General features: G+C 47.7%; 1 protein-coding gene across 11 annotated transcripts in view; it reads right to left on the reverse strand.

Annotated features, from left to right (window-relative positions):
- Positions 1-967: 967 nt before the first annotated feature.
- Positions 968-20,632, reverse strand: part of C2CD2L (C2CD2 like) — a 34,822-nt gene continuing 15,157 nt past the window's right edge. For 5 of the 11 annotated variants that reach the window (XM_009670024.2, XM_068916680.1, XM_068916682.1 and 2 more), the window contains 14 exons: positions 16,573-16,668; positions 15,958-16,077; positions 14,088-14,198; positions 13,099-13,212; positions 12,262-12,376; positions 11,994-12,117; positions 11,436-11,500; positions 10,903-11,030; positions 10,178-10,382; positions 9,341-9,442; positions 8,623-8,756; positions 7,820-8,102; positions 6,125-6,334; positions 968-5,624 (listed from right to left, as the gene is read on the reverse strand). In XM_009670024.2, the coding sequence (XP_009668319.1) occupies positions 5,416-5,624; positions 6,125-6,334; positions 7,820-8,102; positions 8,623-8,756; positions 9,341-9,442; positions 10,178-10,382; positions 10,903-11,030; positions 11,436-11,500; positions 11,994-12,117; positions 12,262-12,376; positions 13,099-13,212; positions 14,088-14,198; positions 15,958-16,077; positions 16,573-16,575 (1,923 nt within the window). In that variant the 5' untranslated portion in view covers positions 16,576-16,668 and the 3' untranslated portion in view covers positions 968-5,415. Of the gene's footprint in view, positions 5,625-6,124; positions 6,335-7,819; positions 8,103-8,622; positions 8,757-9,340; positions 9,443-10,177; positions 10,383-10,902; positions 11,031-11,435; positions 11,501-11,993; positions 12,118-12,261; positions 12,377-13,098; positions 13,213-14,087; positions 14,199-15,957; positions 16,078-16,572; positions 16,669-17,182; positions 17,645-20,632 lie in introns of those variants that run through there. The other 6 variants (XM_068916683.1, XM_068916676.1, XM_009670022.2 and 3 more) reach the window with 5 other exon arrangements.

The raw sequence follows: 20,632 nt of genomic DNA on the forward strand, positions 1-20,632 counted from the left end.
CCCAACCAGACCTGAGGAAAGGTGTACTGTTTCTCTCTCCCTGTGAAAGCCAATCTGTAAATCGATTTTTCTCTAGTGAGGGGAGTGACCAGGAAACAGCCACTTGTTATCTTGTCGCTTACCAACACCCTTGGGGACACGAGGTACATCGCAGCTATCCTCCCTGGGACGTGGCGCAAAAGTCCTGCTCGCGGGACAGCCTGCCTCCCCACACCTCCAGGCCATCTGCATCTACACGAGCAGATGTGTACACATCTTGGGCACACGTACAAGCCTGCCTTGGGGAGGAACCTCAGCCCTAAAGGCAGGAATTAAAACAAAGACAGGGAGAGGCAAATAACGCATTCCGGGCAGACCCTGCCCTGTGCCCGCACGGAGCAGAGCGCTGCCAGGCCCCTGAAAGCCCGCACCCTTTTTTCCCCGCAACCCATGCCTTGAGGTGGGCCGGAGAAATCCAGGCACCCGCGGCCACCCCAGGGACACCCTCGCCTCTCTGGTTCTGCTGAGCCCTCGGCGCAAGGTGGTCCCAGCCCTTATCCGCCACGGGCGACAAGCGCTGCCGCCTACCAGGAGAAACGCATCGCAAGGCAAAGCCTCCGGAATCGTCAGCGGGCGTACGACCGCCCCCTGGGTTTCTTCTCCTCTTCCTCCGCTCTTGAGGGAAGCTCAATAGCTAGGCCACTTCTTCCTGCCTTGGCATGTCTAGAGCACTGGCTTATCGACTGCTCTCAGCTGCCTCCTGCGACGCGACGTTAGCGCTAGAAGCACATCCATTAGTGTTAGAAGCACAGCACAAAGTCTACATCTGTTGCCCCAGGGTTCATGGACTGTTTTACCACAAACCCATGTATCTATTTTCTGAGAAGAGATGATCACAGCAACAGATCAGCTACATCTATGGAGTTCTGGAAAGCCAAAGCTTTCCTCATTACACTTCAGTAGGTAGGAAGCGAGACTCCACATCAGGTTTGCAACTTCCATGTAGTTTAATAAGTTAACAGCCATTACACAGCAATGGAATTCTTCTTACACATTTACAAAGGTGCTGAATTTCATTCATTTAATCTATAATTAATTTTTTTTTAAAATTTCTTCTCTTAAATAGCTAAGCAGTTCCTATTTTTTACTCTAAACGATCTGGGGTTAAAATAATCCACCCAGAGAGAAGGCATCCAAGTACAAAAGAGCACGTACATGTGGGGCACTAATTCAGATTCAGCATGGGTATTTGGCCCAGTACCTGTACAAACGAGGAAAGGTGTTGTAGAGCAGTCATGCCTGTAAAAGGAGCTGTGATATCACAAATACACAAAGACCTTTTCCCGAAATTTGACTACCACTGAGATTATTATTACACTCATTGCGAACTAGGGGGAGGAAGGGGAGAACAGGGCAAAAGACTGCAAAACACACAATGCCACCCACCCAACATTCAAGTATTTTGACAGCTGCCCAGAAATCATCTCCTCTGTAGGATCAGCAAACAATGAATGAGACTAGTTGTCACAGGAAGCAGCGTCACTAAAGACAGAAAGCAGAACAAAAACATTTTTGGCATACACATTGTCATACAGATACATTTCTAATCTAGAAGCAGAGCATGCCCACTGCTCCCTTACATCAATCTTTGCAAGTTTTCATTATGCTCCTCCCTGCTGAACTGTGTTTTCTGACTCGCTCTCTACCTGACTAGTCTCCCCTCCCTCTCCCGCACTTCAGCCAATCTGTTCAAAAACCCATCCTCCACTACATGAGCAGGGAGAGGGGCAGATGCAAAAGCTGGATTTTCTTTTTTCAAGCCCACCCCTGGTCAGGTCTATTTGAATTTATTTTGTGGACGTCACAGAAGATATTAAGGCCGCTTTCCTTTTCAGTCAGTTACCACTGTGACCAGGACAGGACTTTACAGAGCAGGCTCTACTTAGAAGTGCGTGCGAACACCCTACATATGTACACACCATGCCTCCCCCCTGGCCCTTGAATAAGTAGCCTTTGAACAACTTCTCCAAATATCAGGCCTCAGTCAAACATCCATCACACTGAAGCCTATAGTTCCCCTAAAACACTGAGGTCTTTGCAGCTCCCTTCATTCATGCGCATCGTTTCTCTTGCCTCAGGAAGATAATACCCTTTGCAGGCAGATGCCAAGGGCTTTTTCACCACGGACATTCTTAAAAGCCTTACCAAAACATGGGACGAGGGTATGTCCAGACAGAAATACACTTACAAGCATACAGCTAGAGAAATCTATTTTCTTCAGAGAAGTAAAAATACACAGTACAGGTAAATTCTAGTAACTGTGTTCAGCCAAAACAGGAAAAAGAGAAAAAAAAAATTACTTTGGCTTCATTTAACAGTCACCCTGAACTTGTGTAGCCAGCAGTGAAATGCAGCATTTGGAACCTAGGCCCTCATAAGTAGGTTGAACTGTTGCAGAAACCCCTCTATGTTCAAGCCTACCTCCCTGCCACTCCTCTTTCTCCACGTATTTGATCAAGGACCAATCTCATGACATGCAAATATTGGGCCTACCCTGAGGCAGCAACATAGCACCTGCAGTCCATTTCAGTCTAAAAGCTAGATGGCCGATTGCTCTGCATACTGGATTTGCTTCTTGCCCTGTCATTATGAAATGCCACAGACCCTGCAATGGCTCCAAGATGAGGGTGCAAGTACACAAAAGTTAAATAGGGAACAGCAGATTTCAAACTTTCAAACAGAACTTTTGTCCTAAAGCAAGCAGCACAAACTGAGATTAAATACATAAGAGATTTCTTTATGCACCAGTTTTAGGAGGGAAACAGCAGTTTTGGGGGGGCAAAGACCTACATGACCTTCCCTTTCCTTCTGAAAAGATTAGCTTAGAAGAATGATTTTGCATGCTAATAATCACACCTCCCCACAAGGCAGATTTGTTATCATTTTTGGGTTCAGCAGCCCAGCAGATTCACACAGGCTCATGTGGCTGGGGCAAACAAAACCAGTCACCTACTACTTGGAGGATAAAAGAAACAAAACTGTGCATGAGAGAAAGGAAATTGTGTAGGGATATGAAGATAAAAGGAACAGCACATTAATCAGCAACATAACTAAAAAACTCCAAGTGTACACAATTGAGCGTTGTTCCCTCTTCCCTTTCTGTTCCTCAATCACCCATTTACCCGATACTCTGAAAAAGAGTCGGCACTCATGGGGAACATTCACTAAATAATAAAGAGATTGCAATATCAGTTCTACAATGCGGAAGCAATTTGAGAAGCAATCATATAGCACAACGCACATCTCCACTAGAACGCACATACAGACGCAGGAATTAATGTTTGCGGTAGTGCTCTGCCTGACCTTGAGGACAACCTTTTTACCTTTGCAAGCAATCTAACCAGATGCAAGCTTTCAGGTTCAGTTTACTGCCCATGATAAAATGGCAAAATTCAAGGGGAAATATGAACCAATCATTGTACATCCCATGTTGCATTCATTCCATAGAGTACAGTGAATGATATTTCCAGATGATTCTTCTGCCAGGTCAGCGCTCAAAGTCAAAATAGCAATTCCACTGCAATTCATCCGCAGGAGTATCCCAGAGCCAACACACCGGGAACAAATTCAGTATGTGTTGTAAAGCCCATGTCTGTATTGCAGGAATTGCCCATTTAACACACCTTCAAAGAGAATCTCAGTCTCCTGAGGTTGGTGAAGGATTCTAGTTTTGGTTTTACTTCTAGGTTTCCTATTGCCTCCTTCCTCTGAGAGGTACCAAAATATTCTGATTACAACCTAGGTATGTGTTTGTCAGACACAAACCTCGTTGACGTTTTCCACGTCAGGTCTATATCAAACGAGGACAATACTTGCTCTCCCTCACAGCCCTTGCGATGTACTCAAATGCCATATTTGTGTTTCAGAAGTGCAACTGTGAGCTCTGGATATTCACCACCAGCTGCTCCACACACTGAGACAGCTCAGTCTGCTCACTGTTTAAAGGAAAGAAAAAAAAAAAAATCTTGAATTTGAATCATGAGAGGTTAAACGCTAAACCCATAATTGGAGACCTGCTGTCCCCTCTTACAGTTCCCTTCAATTCAAACTAGCATTTCTAAGGCAAGGTTTCACGGCCATCCCACTAGAAATGCAGCACCGTCTGGGTTCAGCACACTTCCTTCAAATCAACCTCAAAATCTAACAAAACAAAACAGAGAATTCAAGTAACGTGAGTGGCAGAGGCAGCGTCATAACAGGGATGGTGCAAAAGGGAATGCCAATCTGGAACCAAACCCCAGAGCTCTGGGTACAAAGGTGCACCTGTAAATGACGCTGCCATGCATAACATCACACCGATCCAGAGAAGGAAGCCTACTTCCAAACTGGCAGCTAAATTGCTACAGCCTAGATGCAGGCTGCCAATTTCTAGCAGTGCTGCAGCAGGAACTAGCCACCTCCATCAAGAAAACTGATTTTCAGTGAACAGTAGTGAGCACTCTGACATCTGTAGCAGAGAGAGCTGTGAGCAAAGCCACAAAGGCTTACCCACAGCAGTTTGCTGGCAAGAAAAAAATCAAGGGAAAAAAAAAAAAAAACATTGAAGAGGTTGGGAATGACAGAAAGACTTCTGGACCAAAAAATTAGATGGAGAAGAGGTTCCCGGTCAGCTGGCTGGACCAGTCTGATTTATCATGCATGCCCAATCTAGCGGGGGATCAGAAGAGAAGTTAAAACGGGAATGAGCAGCGTCCCTTCGTTTGGCACACATTAGCACTTTCAATCTAAGCCCTGGGTGACTCAGGCCTTCCCTAATTCCAGACACCTTCAAGATAAGCCCTGAAAATCCTGCCTGTAAATCCTTTCATGGTGGCATGCCACCAAGCCCATTCCAGTCTTTCAAAACGTCCCATGAGGGCCATATCAGTAAGCCAGGATTTGTCTTTCTGAATCGCACACTACATTGTTTCACACACTATTTCTTTGCCATAAGACTAGTATCAGATGCAATCAAAGAAATTTCCTTCTACTACAGGAAGCACTTCTGTCAGTGAAAACATGTAAGCTCTTGACTCTTTCCACTGCATGGCTTCAAGTTCCACAGCAAACTGCCCTTCTGCTAGCATCACCACATCCCGCACAATCCGTTCCCCAGTGTGATGCTGATTGTCAGTGCTAGAACTGCTGGAGTGCAAAGCCAGGCACTCCACAGGACCAAAAGACAGCATCCGCTTACCCAGTGACCCACCAGCAACACTCTCAACCACTTGTAAGGAAAAAGGATCCTCTCGTACAAGATGGCTGGTACACACATGGAACATGGCCCCTTCCCCATTCCCGAATACAGATACAGAGGAGAGCGGTGTCAGAGGGTGGCAGCACTGACAACGGTGACCAGATGTTCTTGCAAGGGCTTGGTCTTCTATAGAATCTTGCCTAGTGGTCAAGACTTCCTTCTTCTCTGAGACTCCTTTCTTCATCAGAACAGAAGAGAAAGCAGGTACCCCTCAGCACTCTCTGAACCACAGACCATTCCAACAGCAGAGCTGGGTGGAGAACTGCAGCTCGTCCTGCTGTCCGCTCACAGCCCAGGAATACCTTGCTCCACACCATGTCACACCTCAGGCAGGTCATGGCCTCTGCACCTAGCAGAAGTACTGCAAACATTTAGACTGCCAGTGACTGCACCATTCTCTCACCAGAAGAGCCAAACAAGGCTGCATCCCACACCTCTTGGCAAGGCAGCTAACCTGGTAGTTTCCCAAATTTTAACTTTGAGGCTGTCACGTGAGGGGTCCCTTCCCTTTCTGGGAAGGGTCTGATGAAGCTGGATGGCTACGTATAGTCATTTCTGCAGCTCCTGGGACCCCCGTGGGGTTTAGCATGCCAGCTGGACTTCTCAGGAGAGCACAGTGGGTCACAACAGTCAGAGAAGGCAGACCCAAGGCAGGCGAGGTAGCCTAAGCCCTGGGTTCACCACACCTTTGCTCCCCGAACAGCGTAAAGCACTGGGGTGTCTTCCGTCAACCAGCGTTGGAAGAAACTGGACTGTAGGTCACAGATACCGTGGAACGGGAAGACAAGAGACGAGAAAGGGGTTTCCGTGCAATCTTTCTGACTGGCTTCTCCCTCCTTCAGTTCTCACCTGTTGTTGTGCTGTCACTGGCTTTAGGTTTGGATTTAGACTTGAAGGAGAAGCGCTTGATGAGGCGGCGGGAGAAGCTGCCAGTTTTCTTCCTGGTGGCAGAGCTGGTGCTGACGTTGGACAGGTCATCATGCGACTGGCTCAGGCCCGCTTCCTTCTGCTTGCTCCTTCTCCGGAAGATGAGCTTGGTACCGCTCCGAAGAAAGCTAACTGCAGAGACAGAGGAAGCAGAAGGAAAGCACAATGGTATCCTGTCCTGGCAAGTCTCAGTGGCAAACGTGCTTTATTTGTTTGGCCACTCTCAGATGAGTGGTAATCAAAGACCTCACACACCTTGAGCCGTGAAAGCACACAGCAAGTCAGTGAGTCCCAGCTCCCAACCGCAAGGCAAAGTCTACACTCAGGACAGAATGCAACACCAACAAGCTGTTTCACTGAACACATTGTCACATGTCCCCCGCCACTCTGAACTTCCTTTTGCAACAAGATCCTCACTTCTGTGGAGATGTGGGGAATTGTAATAGAAAGGGGTAAGACTGCCGTGAATGAAAAATGAGTGGGAACATGTGGGTGTGGAGGCACCAGCAGGAACACACAGCACGGAAAAAGCCTCCGACTGGCCCGTGTTAATGGCACCCAGATTAGCTGGTCATCAAGCCCCCAGCACGACTGCCTGCAGTTTCACAAGCCAACCGGATCTGGAGGCAAAAAACAGCAATGGCTCCTGATGACTTACAGAGGTGAGACAGGATGGAGACAGTGCTCACTGTCAACTCCAAAAGGGGACAAAAAGGCATATCCCAAAACCGCACATGATACAATGCCGCAACAGCATTTCCTACAGAGGGGCTTCATTCCTTTTTCTTCCCCCTGCCCACCAGGTGTCTCGGGAGTCTGGGCCGCACACCATTTTGCCTGCTAACATGCAAACAAGGGACCGACACAGTTCAAGTGGTACCAAGCCACAGACTCCAAAACGCTGAAGATTCTCCCAATCCCATTTTCTGAGAAATTGAGATTTTGGGGTGGCTCTTGTTTATGTAAGTTTGTAGCTAGCTGAAACTGTCATGGCTGCAAGCAAAGAAATCCAAGGCATATGGCGTGCCTAACTGACACAGCCCCAGAGAGTCCAGAACAATAGCTCAGTCAGGGCAGACCTGCTGCATTGCTGAAGAAGGGTGTTAACGTGGATATCCGATAGTATTACCACCTGGTCAGAGGTGCCAGCTACTTTGATGCTAACAAAGATGACAATGAAGAAAGAGGGAGTGCATCTAGGCCTGCCCAATCTACTTTGTATGGCATCCCGTTATGTGCCACATGCACTAGAATTCAGGGGAGGAACCATTATTTGCAGGCATGAGTACACATGCCTGATCTGTGCACCCAGAGGCCAGAGAGTCAAAAGGGGCTCTTGGGAACACGCAAGCTGTGAAAGATTCCCATCCAACGGAGCACAGAAATCTTAAGACCCTCAAGTAATCGGACACCTGCAAATAGAGGTGTCCGGGACCATTCCAAAGGAGAGCGCAAGAGAGAGGTGAGCTCTTCTTGGGCTCCGGTGGAGGCCGCTCATCACTAAGCCAAAAGCTGGTAGCAGACCCACACTTTGGCAGGATACTCAGCCATCGCTTCATCCTCAGGCACAACAGAATTAACACAGACGTTAATTACTATCCAGTAGCTTATCCTCACCTTTGTGATCTTTCAAGCTCCTGGTCTCAAGGGCTCCCGTGGAGCCAGTTTCAGACTCAACATCTTCCACTGATGGTCTCTCAGAGATGTCCGATCGCGTCGTCTCATCCAGCTCCTGACTGGCCCTTCGTCCTGACAGTGACGCTTCCAGCAGCTGCGACGATTCGGCAGAATCGTGCACCTGGTCAGCTGCATCTGCCACTACAGGATCCCTGTGTGCTGTGGCCTCCATGGATGCAGCGTAACCCAGAGAAAGTGCCATTTCATCTTGGGCAATAGGTACCTGGAAGGGGTTAAAGAGCAAACAAAAAGGAAGACAGGGCCTGAAAGATCCAATTCATCCCCTCTCTTCCATCCATACCTACGTACGGATGCTCCTGTTCAGCTCATCAGGGCTTTTTTAAAAAGCACAGAGGCACAGTCTCCACTTTTGCGCTGAAATATCCTGGAATGTATCAGATCCCACGGTATTTCGCACCACCTCCCTCGCTCCCATAGGCGAGTCCCCGGATAACTCCTTAGATTCTCCACGAGGCTCCCAACTGGCTGCAACAGCAGCTTCCCTTCTGCCACAGTCCCACTGAACTCTCCACTAGCTGCACTGCAGATCGGCAAAGTACCTTGACACCTGTTGGGAAGCAGCTACAAGCTGCAAGGAAGCAGCAGAATGATTCTACTGTGCAAGTCTTCTATGCTGGGGCATGCCCTCCCATACCGCTCCCTAGAGGAGGGGCTGCTTTCACAAACTCATCCTTAGAAACAACCTCCCAGATTGGAGATGGAGTCCCCAGACTACCAGTTACCTTGGAAACTCCTGAGATGATTAGCGTGCTACGTTTGGTTGGGGTCTTCTTGGCAGGCTTGTTATTTGTCTCGGTTAGCTGCCGGATCGCTGTCTCAGCCACTGGATCCAAGCCATTGGGCGTATGGCTGTCCCCTGAGCACAAGAAGGATACAAACAGCATCCTTTAGCAGAGACAAAAGGTCACTTGCTGACCTCGATGCTTTTAATTGTGCATGAAGGTAGAGAATAGTACTTATTAGACTTGCCTGCATAAACCAAAGGAAGGAAGCTCCACACAGCTCTCAGCTCTTCCAGGCACTTGAAAAGTTTGAGCTCCCGCCAGGCATAGGATCACTACCCCCCCAACACAGACTTCCAAAGACTTCCCAGAGGTTGGGCAGCCTCTGTTGCCAACTGTCAAAACAGCCGCAGAACAGTGCCCTGGAGACAATCAGTCACCCAAGCGTACAGCTAGCAAAGCTCTTTGGGTCCAGGTGGCTTGAGGATGTTCTTATCAAGCAAGAGAACATCCAGAGTCAGGGACTGGAGAGCCAAAGTGGAATTTAACTCCTCTCCCCACTCCACTCAGGCACTTGGACATTCTCTTCCACAGCAAATACAGATGAGTTAAGTCACCCATACAGAGACACGGGCAATGAGCCTTACCAACCCTGTCTCCAAGAAAGGCTAAGGAGCATCGCTGCTCCAGTAAGAACCTCAGGCTTCCAAGCACTTACAGCTACCACTGGGCAAGGCGCTGCGAGGACAGCTGCTCTCCAAAAGCACTGTTGTCTTCTTTTCAGTCACTTCCACCTTGGACGGTGACCTTGATGGTGAATCTTTGTGGTGAAGGAGAGACAGAGACAGATACACAAGAATAGCAGTAAGCAGACACAAAGCTTGGGCAAGTTCACCACCTCATGAAATGGAATTCACACACCGTCAAGCCTGGAGCGACTGGCTCCATGTGGCTTCATAGCAAGGAAATAGTAAGAAGGCTACTGGAGTAAGACACGTGAAGCATCCCTGGCACAAGACCCTGTTCATGCTGCTTCCCGGATCTATCCCATGGAACATCCAGCACCACGTTCACCAGAATCTTGGAACGCGAGCAGCAACAATCGTTATTCAGCAACTTCAACATGCTTTCAGGCCCACATTCAGTATGCAGAGCATGACATCTTTAGCAGCGAAGAAAACTGAGTAAGAGCAGCAAAACGCTTAGCACAACATCATGCAGACGTTCTGCATAAGCAGCAGCATATACAAAATCAGAGTCAGGGCCTCCTGCCACCAAATGATGTCAGAGAGACTCGTCTCTCCCTAAACGCTGTGCTACATCAACTCCCTCCTCCGGGGCTATGTACAATTCTCCAGCCAGCCACAAGAGAAAAAAGGAATAGTGATGACGGTCACATGTCAACCCAGAAGCCAAAACCACGGCCCACCCATCCACCATTTAAGATGCGAGTCAGCAGCAACCACACCATACAATAGCTAGGCAGTTTGGCTACCACCTGAGCGAGTAGCCTTGGCAATATCACAGCCATTTTTTGTGCCCCCATAGCAGCCACCTGTGCAAGATGCCTGTCCCAGGGCAGCCTCACCCAGCTTGCACTCTGCCTTGGGCCGAGACTGAATTGTGGTGACAGTAGTCACAATGGTGCCATCGGGCATGATGGTCCGGTCCATCTCAACCTTCTTGGTGGGGGTGATGCTCGTACGCAGAGATGTGGCATGCTGAGCATTCAGAGATGCAGGACACTCCTGGTACAGCAGCTACAAAGAATAAACCATGAGTCAGGTGAGGCTCCCCTCCTCCCAGTAGGAAAGCCAGGCAATATGGATCACAAAAGCTACTGCTCAGTACTTTTGATACCCCCACAAGCCATCATGCACCTTGGTCTCAACTGACTAAACCTGCCCTTTCTGAATCTCTGAGAAAGCCAGTCTCCTGTAGGCAGCACAGACTCCAACTAGCACCTACATCAGAGTGGCGGTGTGGGCCCAGGCAGTGTGCTTAGCCAGGAGGATACTCACACCCCTCACACTCTATCTCCCTTCCTCCTACTTGCGAGGCCAAGGCACCAAGAAGCCATCCTCCATGTGGTGTCAAGTGAACGGAGGGACACTCAGGAAGTACAAAGCAAGGTGCAAGGTGACACCCCTCCTCAGCCTAGGGGTCTGCCAGTCCCCTGCAGCATGCCTTGGCCTTATCACACTAGTCTCCAGGGTGGGACTCGCATCATCAATGATTCTGAGGAATGCATTCACAGAGCTTATAAAGTCATCAGCCCACCTCCAACATAATAGTAGCTTCAGCTGCCAGTGATTGCCCAGCTCCTGGGGCCAGTAAGCAGGCCTGTCTCCCAGATGGTTGTCTGCCCAAAGAGTCAAGCAAAAGCGTAGCATGTGCCAGCAGCACATCTGTGAGAGAAGGGAAAAACAAAACACACTGCAGAACCTCAGCACCTTAGACCTCTTGCAAACTCCCCCTGCTCTTGGGAAGTAGCCCTATGGGCCAACAAAGCAGATCCCCAAGGCTCCAGCGGCTCCTAGGTTCAAGCGGGGTGGAGTTCATTTTTGGGGGGAGAACTACAGGTTTTGGGAGCCTCCCAGGTACCAGAAAGAAGAGTAAGAGCATGCAGCCACGAACGGACTCAAGAGTTATTTCACACAGTCAAAGGCTCATACAAAGTGGGGTACGAACATCCTTTGCAGAGTTCACAATACATCGCACCAAGACAGAAGACCCACAGACTCAAAGCACAAAGGCCCTTAGGTTCTTTGTCTCGCAGTAACAGAATCCTTTTTATGGCTGCCCGTACTCACTCTCCCCTCTGCCACTGTTCCCCAGCACTTGTAGCTTCAGCTCTTTACTTCTAGGCCCCAACTCCCTGTTGAAACAGAAAGAGACAGGCTGCTATGAGGCAGTCTTTGCAGAACTCCCACAGAGTAAACAACCCCATTGCATATTTTCTCTCCCTCAAACCCACACGCCTGGGCATGCTGCAGAGAAGAGAACTCAAGCTCATGTCCCATGCAGCCATGAGCAGACTCCTAGGGAAGCTGAAAAAGACTGTTTGGAAGGCCAAGAACTCCAGGCCTTCTCCCCTTGCCACTCCCCCACACTCCCACGATCAGCGCTTCTGCCTACCCAGTCAAAACACACAGTGCTCTCCTGGGAGAGCAAGGGACTAGATATGCAGGTTGAAGCTGATCAGCAGAACTGCCTGGCAGCCCAGCACATGGGCAGCACAGATGCACACTGCCTTAAGGTGCAGACTTCACCTCTACTGTGCATCTGTTACTGCACAGTGGTAGTGACACTCAGAGACTGTGCGCCAGCCTGCCTGCGCTGCCCCAGCCAGAAAGAGGGCTGCCACTTACAGAAAGAGCTCCTCCTTCCATTCCATCTCTGCTGCAGCACCAGCACCACCAGCTTTCACTGGCCTCGTGCATTTCTGCTGCAGAGGGCTGTCTAGCTCCGCCACACAGCGTATCTCCCCGACTCCTGCCACGAAAGGAGAGAGAGCACGTGCACACTTGTCAACACAAGGCACATCTTTTCCATTCAAACTCACCCAAAACTTCCACTCCTCTAACCTCACAATCTACGCACTGCCCGCTGGAGATCTGGCAATGCTTTCATGCTTACCTCCCTTCCCCGTGCAGCCCAAGTTCAGCACTTGCAGATTCCGGAGCAACAGCTTAGACCCCAGAGGGCCTCCCATTCTGGATGGGGACTCTCGAGTCACCTTATCACTGGATACCTGAGGAATGACGAGAGCGAGACTGATGCCTTTTCATTCACTCACCAGCAGACAGCGGTGAGACGCACAGCATTAGTCCCTGCGTATCCTAACTAGTTCCTCACACCGACACACAGGAATACCTGAGGAGCTGTCAAGGGAAGCTGCAGGTTTCCAGAGCTGTTAAACTGCAGCAGGTCCACTGTTTTTTCAGATATTATAAAGCAGACAGGGAAAAAGAAAGTCAAGAATGAGCTTGCTGCCTGCTAGAAGGGGAGGAGCAGACGACTAAACACTCTCAGCTCAGTAAAGACTATACTGCTGAGAATCTATCCTGTGCTCACCTGCATTTGCTTCCTGACCTCTCAGTCCAAGTTCCCCTCTATTGCTCCTCTTCAACTAGTCTCTGGACCGTTCCATAACTGCAAACGTTGCCCTGGAGCCCAGAGCAGCAGAGAGACTGCCAAAACATAGATTTGTCTCAGGTAGTCTGGCTTCACCTCAAAGTGGCCAGCGCTCAAAGCTCAGAAACAAGGTACAAACACAGCTGCTCTTCAGAACAATTCTAATTCTTCCTACTGTCCGGGTCACGTACCCCGTTCCTGTGACGATGCAGTCAGGTATGTGGCTGTTGCCCATCCTTAGGGCAAGATTCAACCCTTGGATTCCTGTCTAAGCCTCAGCCCTCCGAAGCACAGCGGGGCACAGTGTTCAAGGCACAAGATAGACAAGGAGAGCCTTACCGCAATGGCCCCTGCAGAGCAGGCCTTCAGATTCACCATCATGGCTGGCTGTGTGCTGACAATGGTATCCTCTATCAGATCCTTTATGGTGGAGGGATCCACTCTTCCTTCATTCTTCTCGCCATAAATCAAAAGGAAACGCAGCACAGTTATAAAGAGGCGGACATGTTTTCTCCTTATACAGCTTGATTCTCCAACTGCCTCTCAAAGCCACCAAGGTTCTGCGCAGCCTCTCTCCCAGGGTCACACTCTTCCTGTATCATGCTATATTTGCTCTCCCCAGCACTTAAAGCTTCTGTGTAACAGCTCCAAGCAAACATAAGCTGCCTAAACAAGACACACTAAGCCTTTACATATGTAGTCTACCCCAATGCAAATTTTAACCATACAGACTTTACGGTTTGCCATGTCCTCGCAACTTTGTGAGATGCCACTGCTGCACTTTCAGGATAGCCACCCAATTCCTACATCTACTCTGAATAAGGCAGCAAGGGTGCCAATAAGAACACCTATTTGGATCAGAGGGCCTGAACTGAACATGCTATGGAAGCACAAGCACATCCATGTTCAGTTTGTTAAACCACTAATACGCATGGGCTCTGCACATGCTAACTTCACAAAACAGACACACACACACACACACACACACACACACACAGCCAGCTCATCTATGCAGCTCTGGCAAGAATGGTGGGAGCACCTATGTAGACAGAAAGCATTTCTTTGCTATGCATGCTCGCATTGAGATGTCACGTGAAACTCAGACAACAGGCACTGGTACTCCCTTGGCTCTCTTGAGGCTGCGCTATTTTGGTACAGCTGAGCTAGCACTGATGCCAGGGTGAAAGAATCCCTTTCCTTGCCCACAGGGGCCGCAACAGTCTGCTGCCAACCTTTCCCCTCTGCAGTGGCCTTCTTCCTGGCTCAGCGCTGTTTCTGCCCCTCCTGCCCTTCCTCTGTTTGAGTCTGGCCTCCGACCATTTGCTCACCTCACTAGGCTGAAGTCTCGGAAGAACTGACAGATTCAGGTCTGGCCTGTCTTTGAATGTCCATGACACCAGGAGACCCTCGTTCTGTATCTCCTGCAAGTGGATCTCCACCTGGGCCAGAACAAATACACACTATCAGGAACAACCTCTGCTTTCAGGAGATGCTTTGTTCCCCTGCTTCAAATTCAGCCACTAAAAGAGCCCCACAAAAGCGTGACAGTAAGAGACAGAAAGTAAAAACACAAGTAGTCCGGGGGCTGTGGGAAGAACCAGCTGCAGAAGTCTCATAGCTCCATAGCAAGACCTGACTTCCTCACTGCCTCTGGATGCACAGGGACCATCACAGAGAAGAAAGAAAATGTTGTTTCTTTGGCTGAGGGAAAAGCCTGTAGGACACTGAAAAAGAGAAAGTTGGGTACTAATATAGGACATTTGCTGAGCGAGATCAATCAACCATTGCTAAATCTGAGCACGTTCATAAGTTAGCCATACTCCTCCAGGAAAACATTTTTGCACGGAAAACTCATCCAGGTCACGAAGCAGCTTGCAACAACGTACCAAGTTTTATTCCATCCTGTGGTTCAAGTGAAAAATTCCATATCCATACACCTGAAAGGCATCCTTAATACAAGAGCCAGAAACAGAACCACACAGGAAGAGCTCCTGCCCCAATATCTGTAGTAATGACAACAGGGTGAAATTTAACGTTCTTCAGAGAATTTGAAAGATTAACAGCTAGAACATTTACCGTGAACACAGAAGCTCAAGTTAATAGAATCTGAGTTTAAAGTGACAGATTTGGGACACGGTTTCTCTACAAGAAAGATCAACCCAAAACTTCAGCAGGTACAGACAAGGAGACCTAGAAAATTCCAGCAGGTAGAGGAGCAATCTGGCCAGATGTGTCAAAGACCACCTGGCTTCTATAGACCAAGCAAAGATGAAAAGGGACTGCAACTGACAGCTACAAATACATCAGCAGCGGACGAGATAAACACCAGTGAGTGAGAAGAACTTTATAAACAAATGTGGAACATACGCACAAGAACAAACTGATATGAACTGACAAATTCAGGCTGGAAATTTTAATAAAGCTTCTAACGATGAGAGCAGATAGGTCCTAGGAAAACCTTCCAATTGTAATATCTGCAAAAGCATGGGATTGGCCTTCACTACTCTAGAGGTTACTTCTGATCCTGCTGTCTCTTTCTAGCATTACAGAGCAAGCAGTCTCCAAGCAAGATACCATCTCCAGCATTCAAGCCCTTCTTCCTGAGAGGAAAATGAAACTGTGGAGGAGCAAATCCAGCCGGACAGCAACTACGGAGTTACCACCCACGGCAATTTCACAAAGTTTGTTTTCTAAAAAAAGCATTTCCATTATCCAACAAAAAGAAAGAACTGGAACGACGGTCCTGAGAAAGCGTTCGGGAGAGCATTGACAAGATAGTCCTCACCGTGGATTTCTTTTTCACCCCAACAACAATAAAAAATCGTATTTGTAAATACACACAGGACGCATCTTTCCCTATCCACCGCCCCGCAAGGGATGTTGAACTGTGTGCACCCTCTGCTTCTTAAAGAGCTGCTTAAAAACGCGGTATAGAACGTTGCTATGCCTCAAATCTCTCCAGTTCTGGATTTTGTTGTGCCTATTTTATGCAGGCAAGATCTGCAGGACAACGCTCAGAAAACAGGACTCAGCACACAGATCAGGAATATTTGCCACCCTGCCAAACATTAGTGACAGAACAATTCTCATTCTGGTACAATGGGGCCTTTATTAGCACTAAGTCCAATCGTCCTCCCTCAGGCGGCATAGGACCAGGTGAAAGAATAAGTTTAGCGACAAACATTTTACAGCTGTTACCTGAGCCTGCAGCAGAGCCAAGGTGACATGATAGGTATCCACAGAAACAGCAGCTGGGGATTGCTGAGTAACAGAGACAGGGAATTTCACAGCTTCAGCTGACAGATTGCAGTGTAGCACCTAAAGAGAAAAGAGGAGAGGGGTTTATACCTCAGCGAGAAGCGGACGCGTGATGGCAAAGCCTGTAAGAGTAACAGGCAAGGCTGAATCACTGGCAGGAAAGGAATGCCAGGCTTACGGCCCAGCCCATTCTCCACCGAGAATGTGCCGTTTCCAAACTCCGTAAGTGACCCAGTAAAGATGCATCAGTGAAGGAAGATCCTTTCTCCTCTCCACTGCAGGACCCTGACATTCAGGCCCAGCACCATACTCATCAGCTCCATGAGCACGTTCCCCCGCTGTGCTTTCCCAGAGCTCACTCATTCACAGCCCAACACTATTGCAGATCCCTAGCCTCACAGGTCTGTTGACAGGCCTCTGAACTGAGCCACAGTCTGCGCTGAAACTTCCCCGAGGTCCGTCATCCCCATCACACAGGCCCTGGCAATCTCTGTAGAACGCACTGTTGGTTAACAACGAAACCTCACACGGTACAACAGAATGACAAAGCCTTACCATGCTGTGGTCTGACTGGCCCTTGCACGTCACGTGACTTATATTTGCTGCCGGTGGTAACTGAGGACCCTCTTCAAACGTGATCTGCACCGAACTCTATGGAAAGAGAACTTCATTAGTCCCCAGTGGTCAAGGTATCCCAGGCAGTTTCAGAGACTAAAGCAGCAGCCTTCTCAGCCCTCTACAAAGAAGTCATGGGTTTTCAGCAGGACCAGCTACTCATCTGCCTTTGTCCAGCAGGAGCCCTGTAGCACTCAGTGATCACAGTCAACATAAAACTACTTCAAGAGAAGAGTAAATCATTTTCTTTTCAGTCAGAGAGGCAAATGGACTGCCCAAAACCTTTCCAACAAGCTAAGGAATTTCTTAACAGCATTTTAACACTGCCGCAACTCTCTTCAGTGAGCTTCAAAGCACTTTGCATCCTATGCCATGCCATGTCTCACCACTCATCTTGAGCCATCGGGAATCTCATTTAATATGGAGCAGCAGAGGCAGAGAGGAAGTCAAGGAACAAAATGCACAAGTCACTCCCAGAGATAAGAACAGGACCTATAAGTATACTTAAAATAGGGTGGGGGAGTGGCAGGGGGCATTCTGAAAAGACCACCTCAAAGCTGAGCATTTCGGCATTCTGCTGAAAAGAGTCAGTCTGACAGCCTGAGCGCAGCGTCTTCTGTATTCAGCACAGAGCAGGTCTGGCGCTGGCAGGAACGGGAGGATAGCCGGCAGCCTGGTCTCCGTGGCTCTATAAATCCCAATGCTCTGTTAAGGCCACTAATGAGAGTGCACAACTCAGCACCACAGTCAGCTGCTGTGATTACAGCCAACTAGCCCTAGTTCAGACAGAAATGAAATGAAGGATTCCAGTCCATTTCTTGAGGACATTCAGAGATCAACACCAAGGCTTGAGACGGTCCCCTGCTGTCAAAGGTTATCCACCAGGAACACCACTTATGATAGAACTCTAAACAAGGACCCTTTCCACAGGAATTTTCACTACAGCTTCAACTACCTTATTATTATATGGAGACACAAACTGACATCAAAGTACTTCAGTGATTGAAACACTGTGCAGCACACCATCAACACTTATTTCGGGGGGGGGGGGGGGGGCACCACACTATGCAGTCCTTGCTCAGAGGTTAAAGGAAAAAATGCCTTCTTCCAGAATATGTACCAAATATGTACCAGTTGCAAAGCTACACGCTTCATGTTCCGTTTCGAGCATCTGAAAACAACAGATCAAACTGTCCCATGGCAAGCCAGTGCTTCAGCAGTAAAATCTGTAGAGATTCATTGTGTGAATCAGCAGTTCACCGCTATTTGGACACTACACACAACACCGCTAATCCCATGTCCTAAAAAGAGTACTGAAGAATTAGAGTGGATTAAGAGAAGAATGAATGAACAGGAAGGATGTGAAGTAACTTGCAGGAAGAATGGCTGAAAAGATTGGATGAAAACACAAAGCATTGGTTTTGTTTCCATGGAGGGCCTCAACACCACATAGTAAGTAGGACACTGAGCCAGAGAGGAAAAATTCTGTAATATTCACCACTAACTTTCAAACACTTTGCAGCTACCAAGCATGCTTGCACAATAATCCCTAATTTACTGGTGAGCATCTTTGCCTAGAAGAACTATACTTCAAGACAGTCACTTACTGGAGGTGCTCCACCCCTGTCATCTAGACTCCAATTTTTAAGATGATTCATCAATCTTATTTTTCTTTAATGTCTCCTCTGGATATATCAGCCCAAAGACTCAAGTATATAATTGTAAGCAGCAAGTTGTCTCAGTTGCCCTGTTCTTCCTAATACATCACAGTCTCACTGAACCGAGGGAAGCACTGGCCAACTAACTTCAAAACACCGCATTACTCAGCCAACTTAGAATAAATGGCACGTACAAAGTAGTATTAAACTGTGTATGTCTCAAGATAGGAAGAAAACAAAGGGGGGAAAGAGGGTACAAGAGGAAGGTAGTTTTTGCTTGAGAAGTAATTCTGTACCTTTAAGTCTTTGCCCCACTTTGAGAGGCAAGTAACTCAAAATCCAAAAAAGGAAATATGAAATACCAGCTGCTAACATTTAAACGACTAAGAAAAAAACCCAGACTAAAAGCTAAAGCCACTCCCTTGAGGATCAGGGTTGCAAATGATACATGGCTGTGAAGCAAACTGCCCTTCATCTGCCCACCGATGGTTTCCTCAGATCTCTCTCTTCCAGAATCCAGAACTTCAGATGCTGGTGTACTTTGACTACAAACATGCTCTTATAAAGTTACTACACGTGTTATATTCTCACATTCACTGCGATTTGGAAACACGAGGATATGCAGGCAAACTAGACCTGAATGAGACTAGGACTTTTTTGGTTTTTTTAATTCACCGAGCTGAAAGAAGCCATGAAGAAACAACGAAGCTACAGAAGAAAACAGACTACGACGAGGGAAGGAAGGAAGCAGCATTCATCCAGGACTAGAATTCAGGAACATTATTGTCCCTCCATTATTCTTTTTTTGCAAAACATGACACTTCTGCCCCAGTTTCTGCATCTTCCTTTCCCCTTTTTGGGACCACACACAAGGAAGAATGAGACAGCATGCACAGAGTATGAGAAACACCTGAAAATGCTGAAGAATTCATTTAAAATTGTAAAAAAAAAAAAAAAAAGAAAAAAAAAAGAAAAAAAAAGAAAAAAACTTAGAGAATGGTAGTTCTCCTGCAAGTAAGGATAGCTAGTGCATCGGCAAAATGAAAAGAGGAAAATATAGTTCTTCCCCAGCCATACCAACAAGCCTGTGGAAGCAGACTTATAAACCCAAGGGCCAAGACTCTCCGCTGTTCTGCTTTCACACTGAGACCTTGAAATCCTGAAATTATGACCATCCACTCCACCACAACACTTCCACTACTAAATCCAGCCTTGCAGAGCTGCCTCTCCTTGTAGCTTTTCCTCAGCTGACATAGCTAAAACGAAAAAAATGTGACAGCAGAAGGAGCTAAAAATAAGTCTACCTGAGGGGAAATGAGATGACTTGCTTCTAGCATAAATCTATCCCCGAGCCCTCTTGGGATCTAGAAAGGAGAACACGGATGAAGTTACACTGGGAATGGGGAAGGAGTTGCTGTCAACTGCAAAGAGCAGTATCTGGCCCTATATCCTGTCCCTCGACCAGAGGCAGGCAGGCACAGATTGGGGGGGGGGGGGAGGGAGGGGAGGGGGAAGCTTCTTATGACAAGGCTAGGATATTTTCAATGACAGATAAGTACTTTGAGTCACAAAAGAAAGAGTTGGCTTTGCGGATACCATACCAGCAGGCTCTGCAGGGTTTCAGTTTCCAAGCAATAAATCAACCAAGCACATCTTGACATTCAAAATTTTGCCGCAACGAAAAGGTCCCCTGTTTTTAGGCTGTTTATCTCGGGATCAACAATGAATCTGGCTATTTGCACAACTGAGGGGAGGACGAATGGAGGGAGGGAAGGCAGCAAAAGGAAGAGCTTTATCAGTTGACATGTTACACACCAGATCAGGCTCCCTGTATCTTCCCATACCCAGTGCAATTGTCAAGGGCATAATTTTACAGTGTGTAATCTAGTCTCATTTAGGTCCAGTCAAAAGGCTGGATTCTAACAGCCTGCAACAGGTAGTCCTACAACAACGTTATATAGCATCATCTCCTTGTTCTTCTTGTACCTCGCCTTGTAAGATCAAGAACACTGTCCAGTTAGTACTCACTAGGCTACTGCTCACAATTAGTTGACCCTGTACTCTGGACTCTTCTCACACTTGGCTTAACCAAAGGACTATTTTCTAGCTTTCCTAGAGTATGATGAAGGTTACTGAACTTGTTCCCAGTAACCAGTAAATGAAATGGGAGAAGAACAAAACAACGAAGCCCGTCAGATTTTTTTCTATTAAAACTTCTTCCCCTCTTTTGAAAGGGGCACATTACCATTTTCTCTGTAGTCAACCATCAAACACACACAAGCAATCAACAGCAATGAACAACCTTAAGAGACAGAAAGAATCACCAGTGAAGGACCAGTTGA

Source organism: Struthio camelus, chromosome 22, assembly GCF_040807025.1.
Source record: "Struthio camelus isolate bStrCam1 chromosome 22, bStrCam1.hap1, whole genome shotgun sequence".
NCBI classification, from domain to species: domain Eukaryota; kingdom Metazoa; phylum Chordata; class Aves; order Struthioniformes; family Struthionidae; genus Struthio; species Struthio camelus.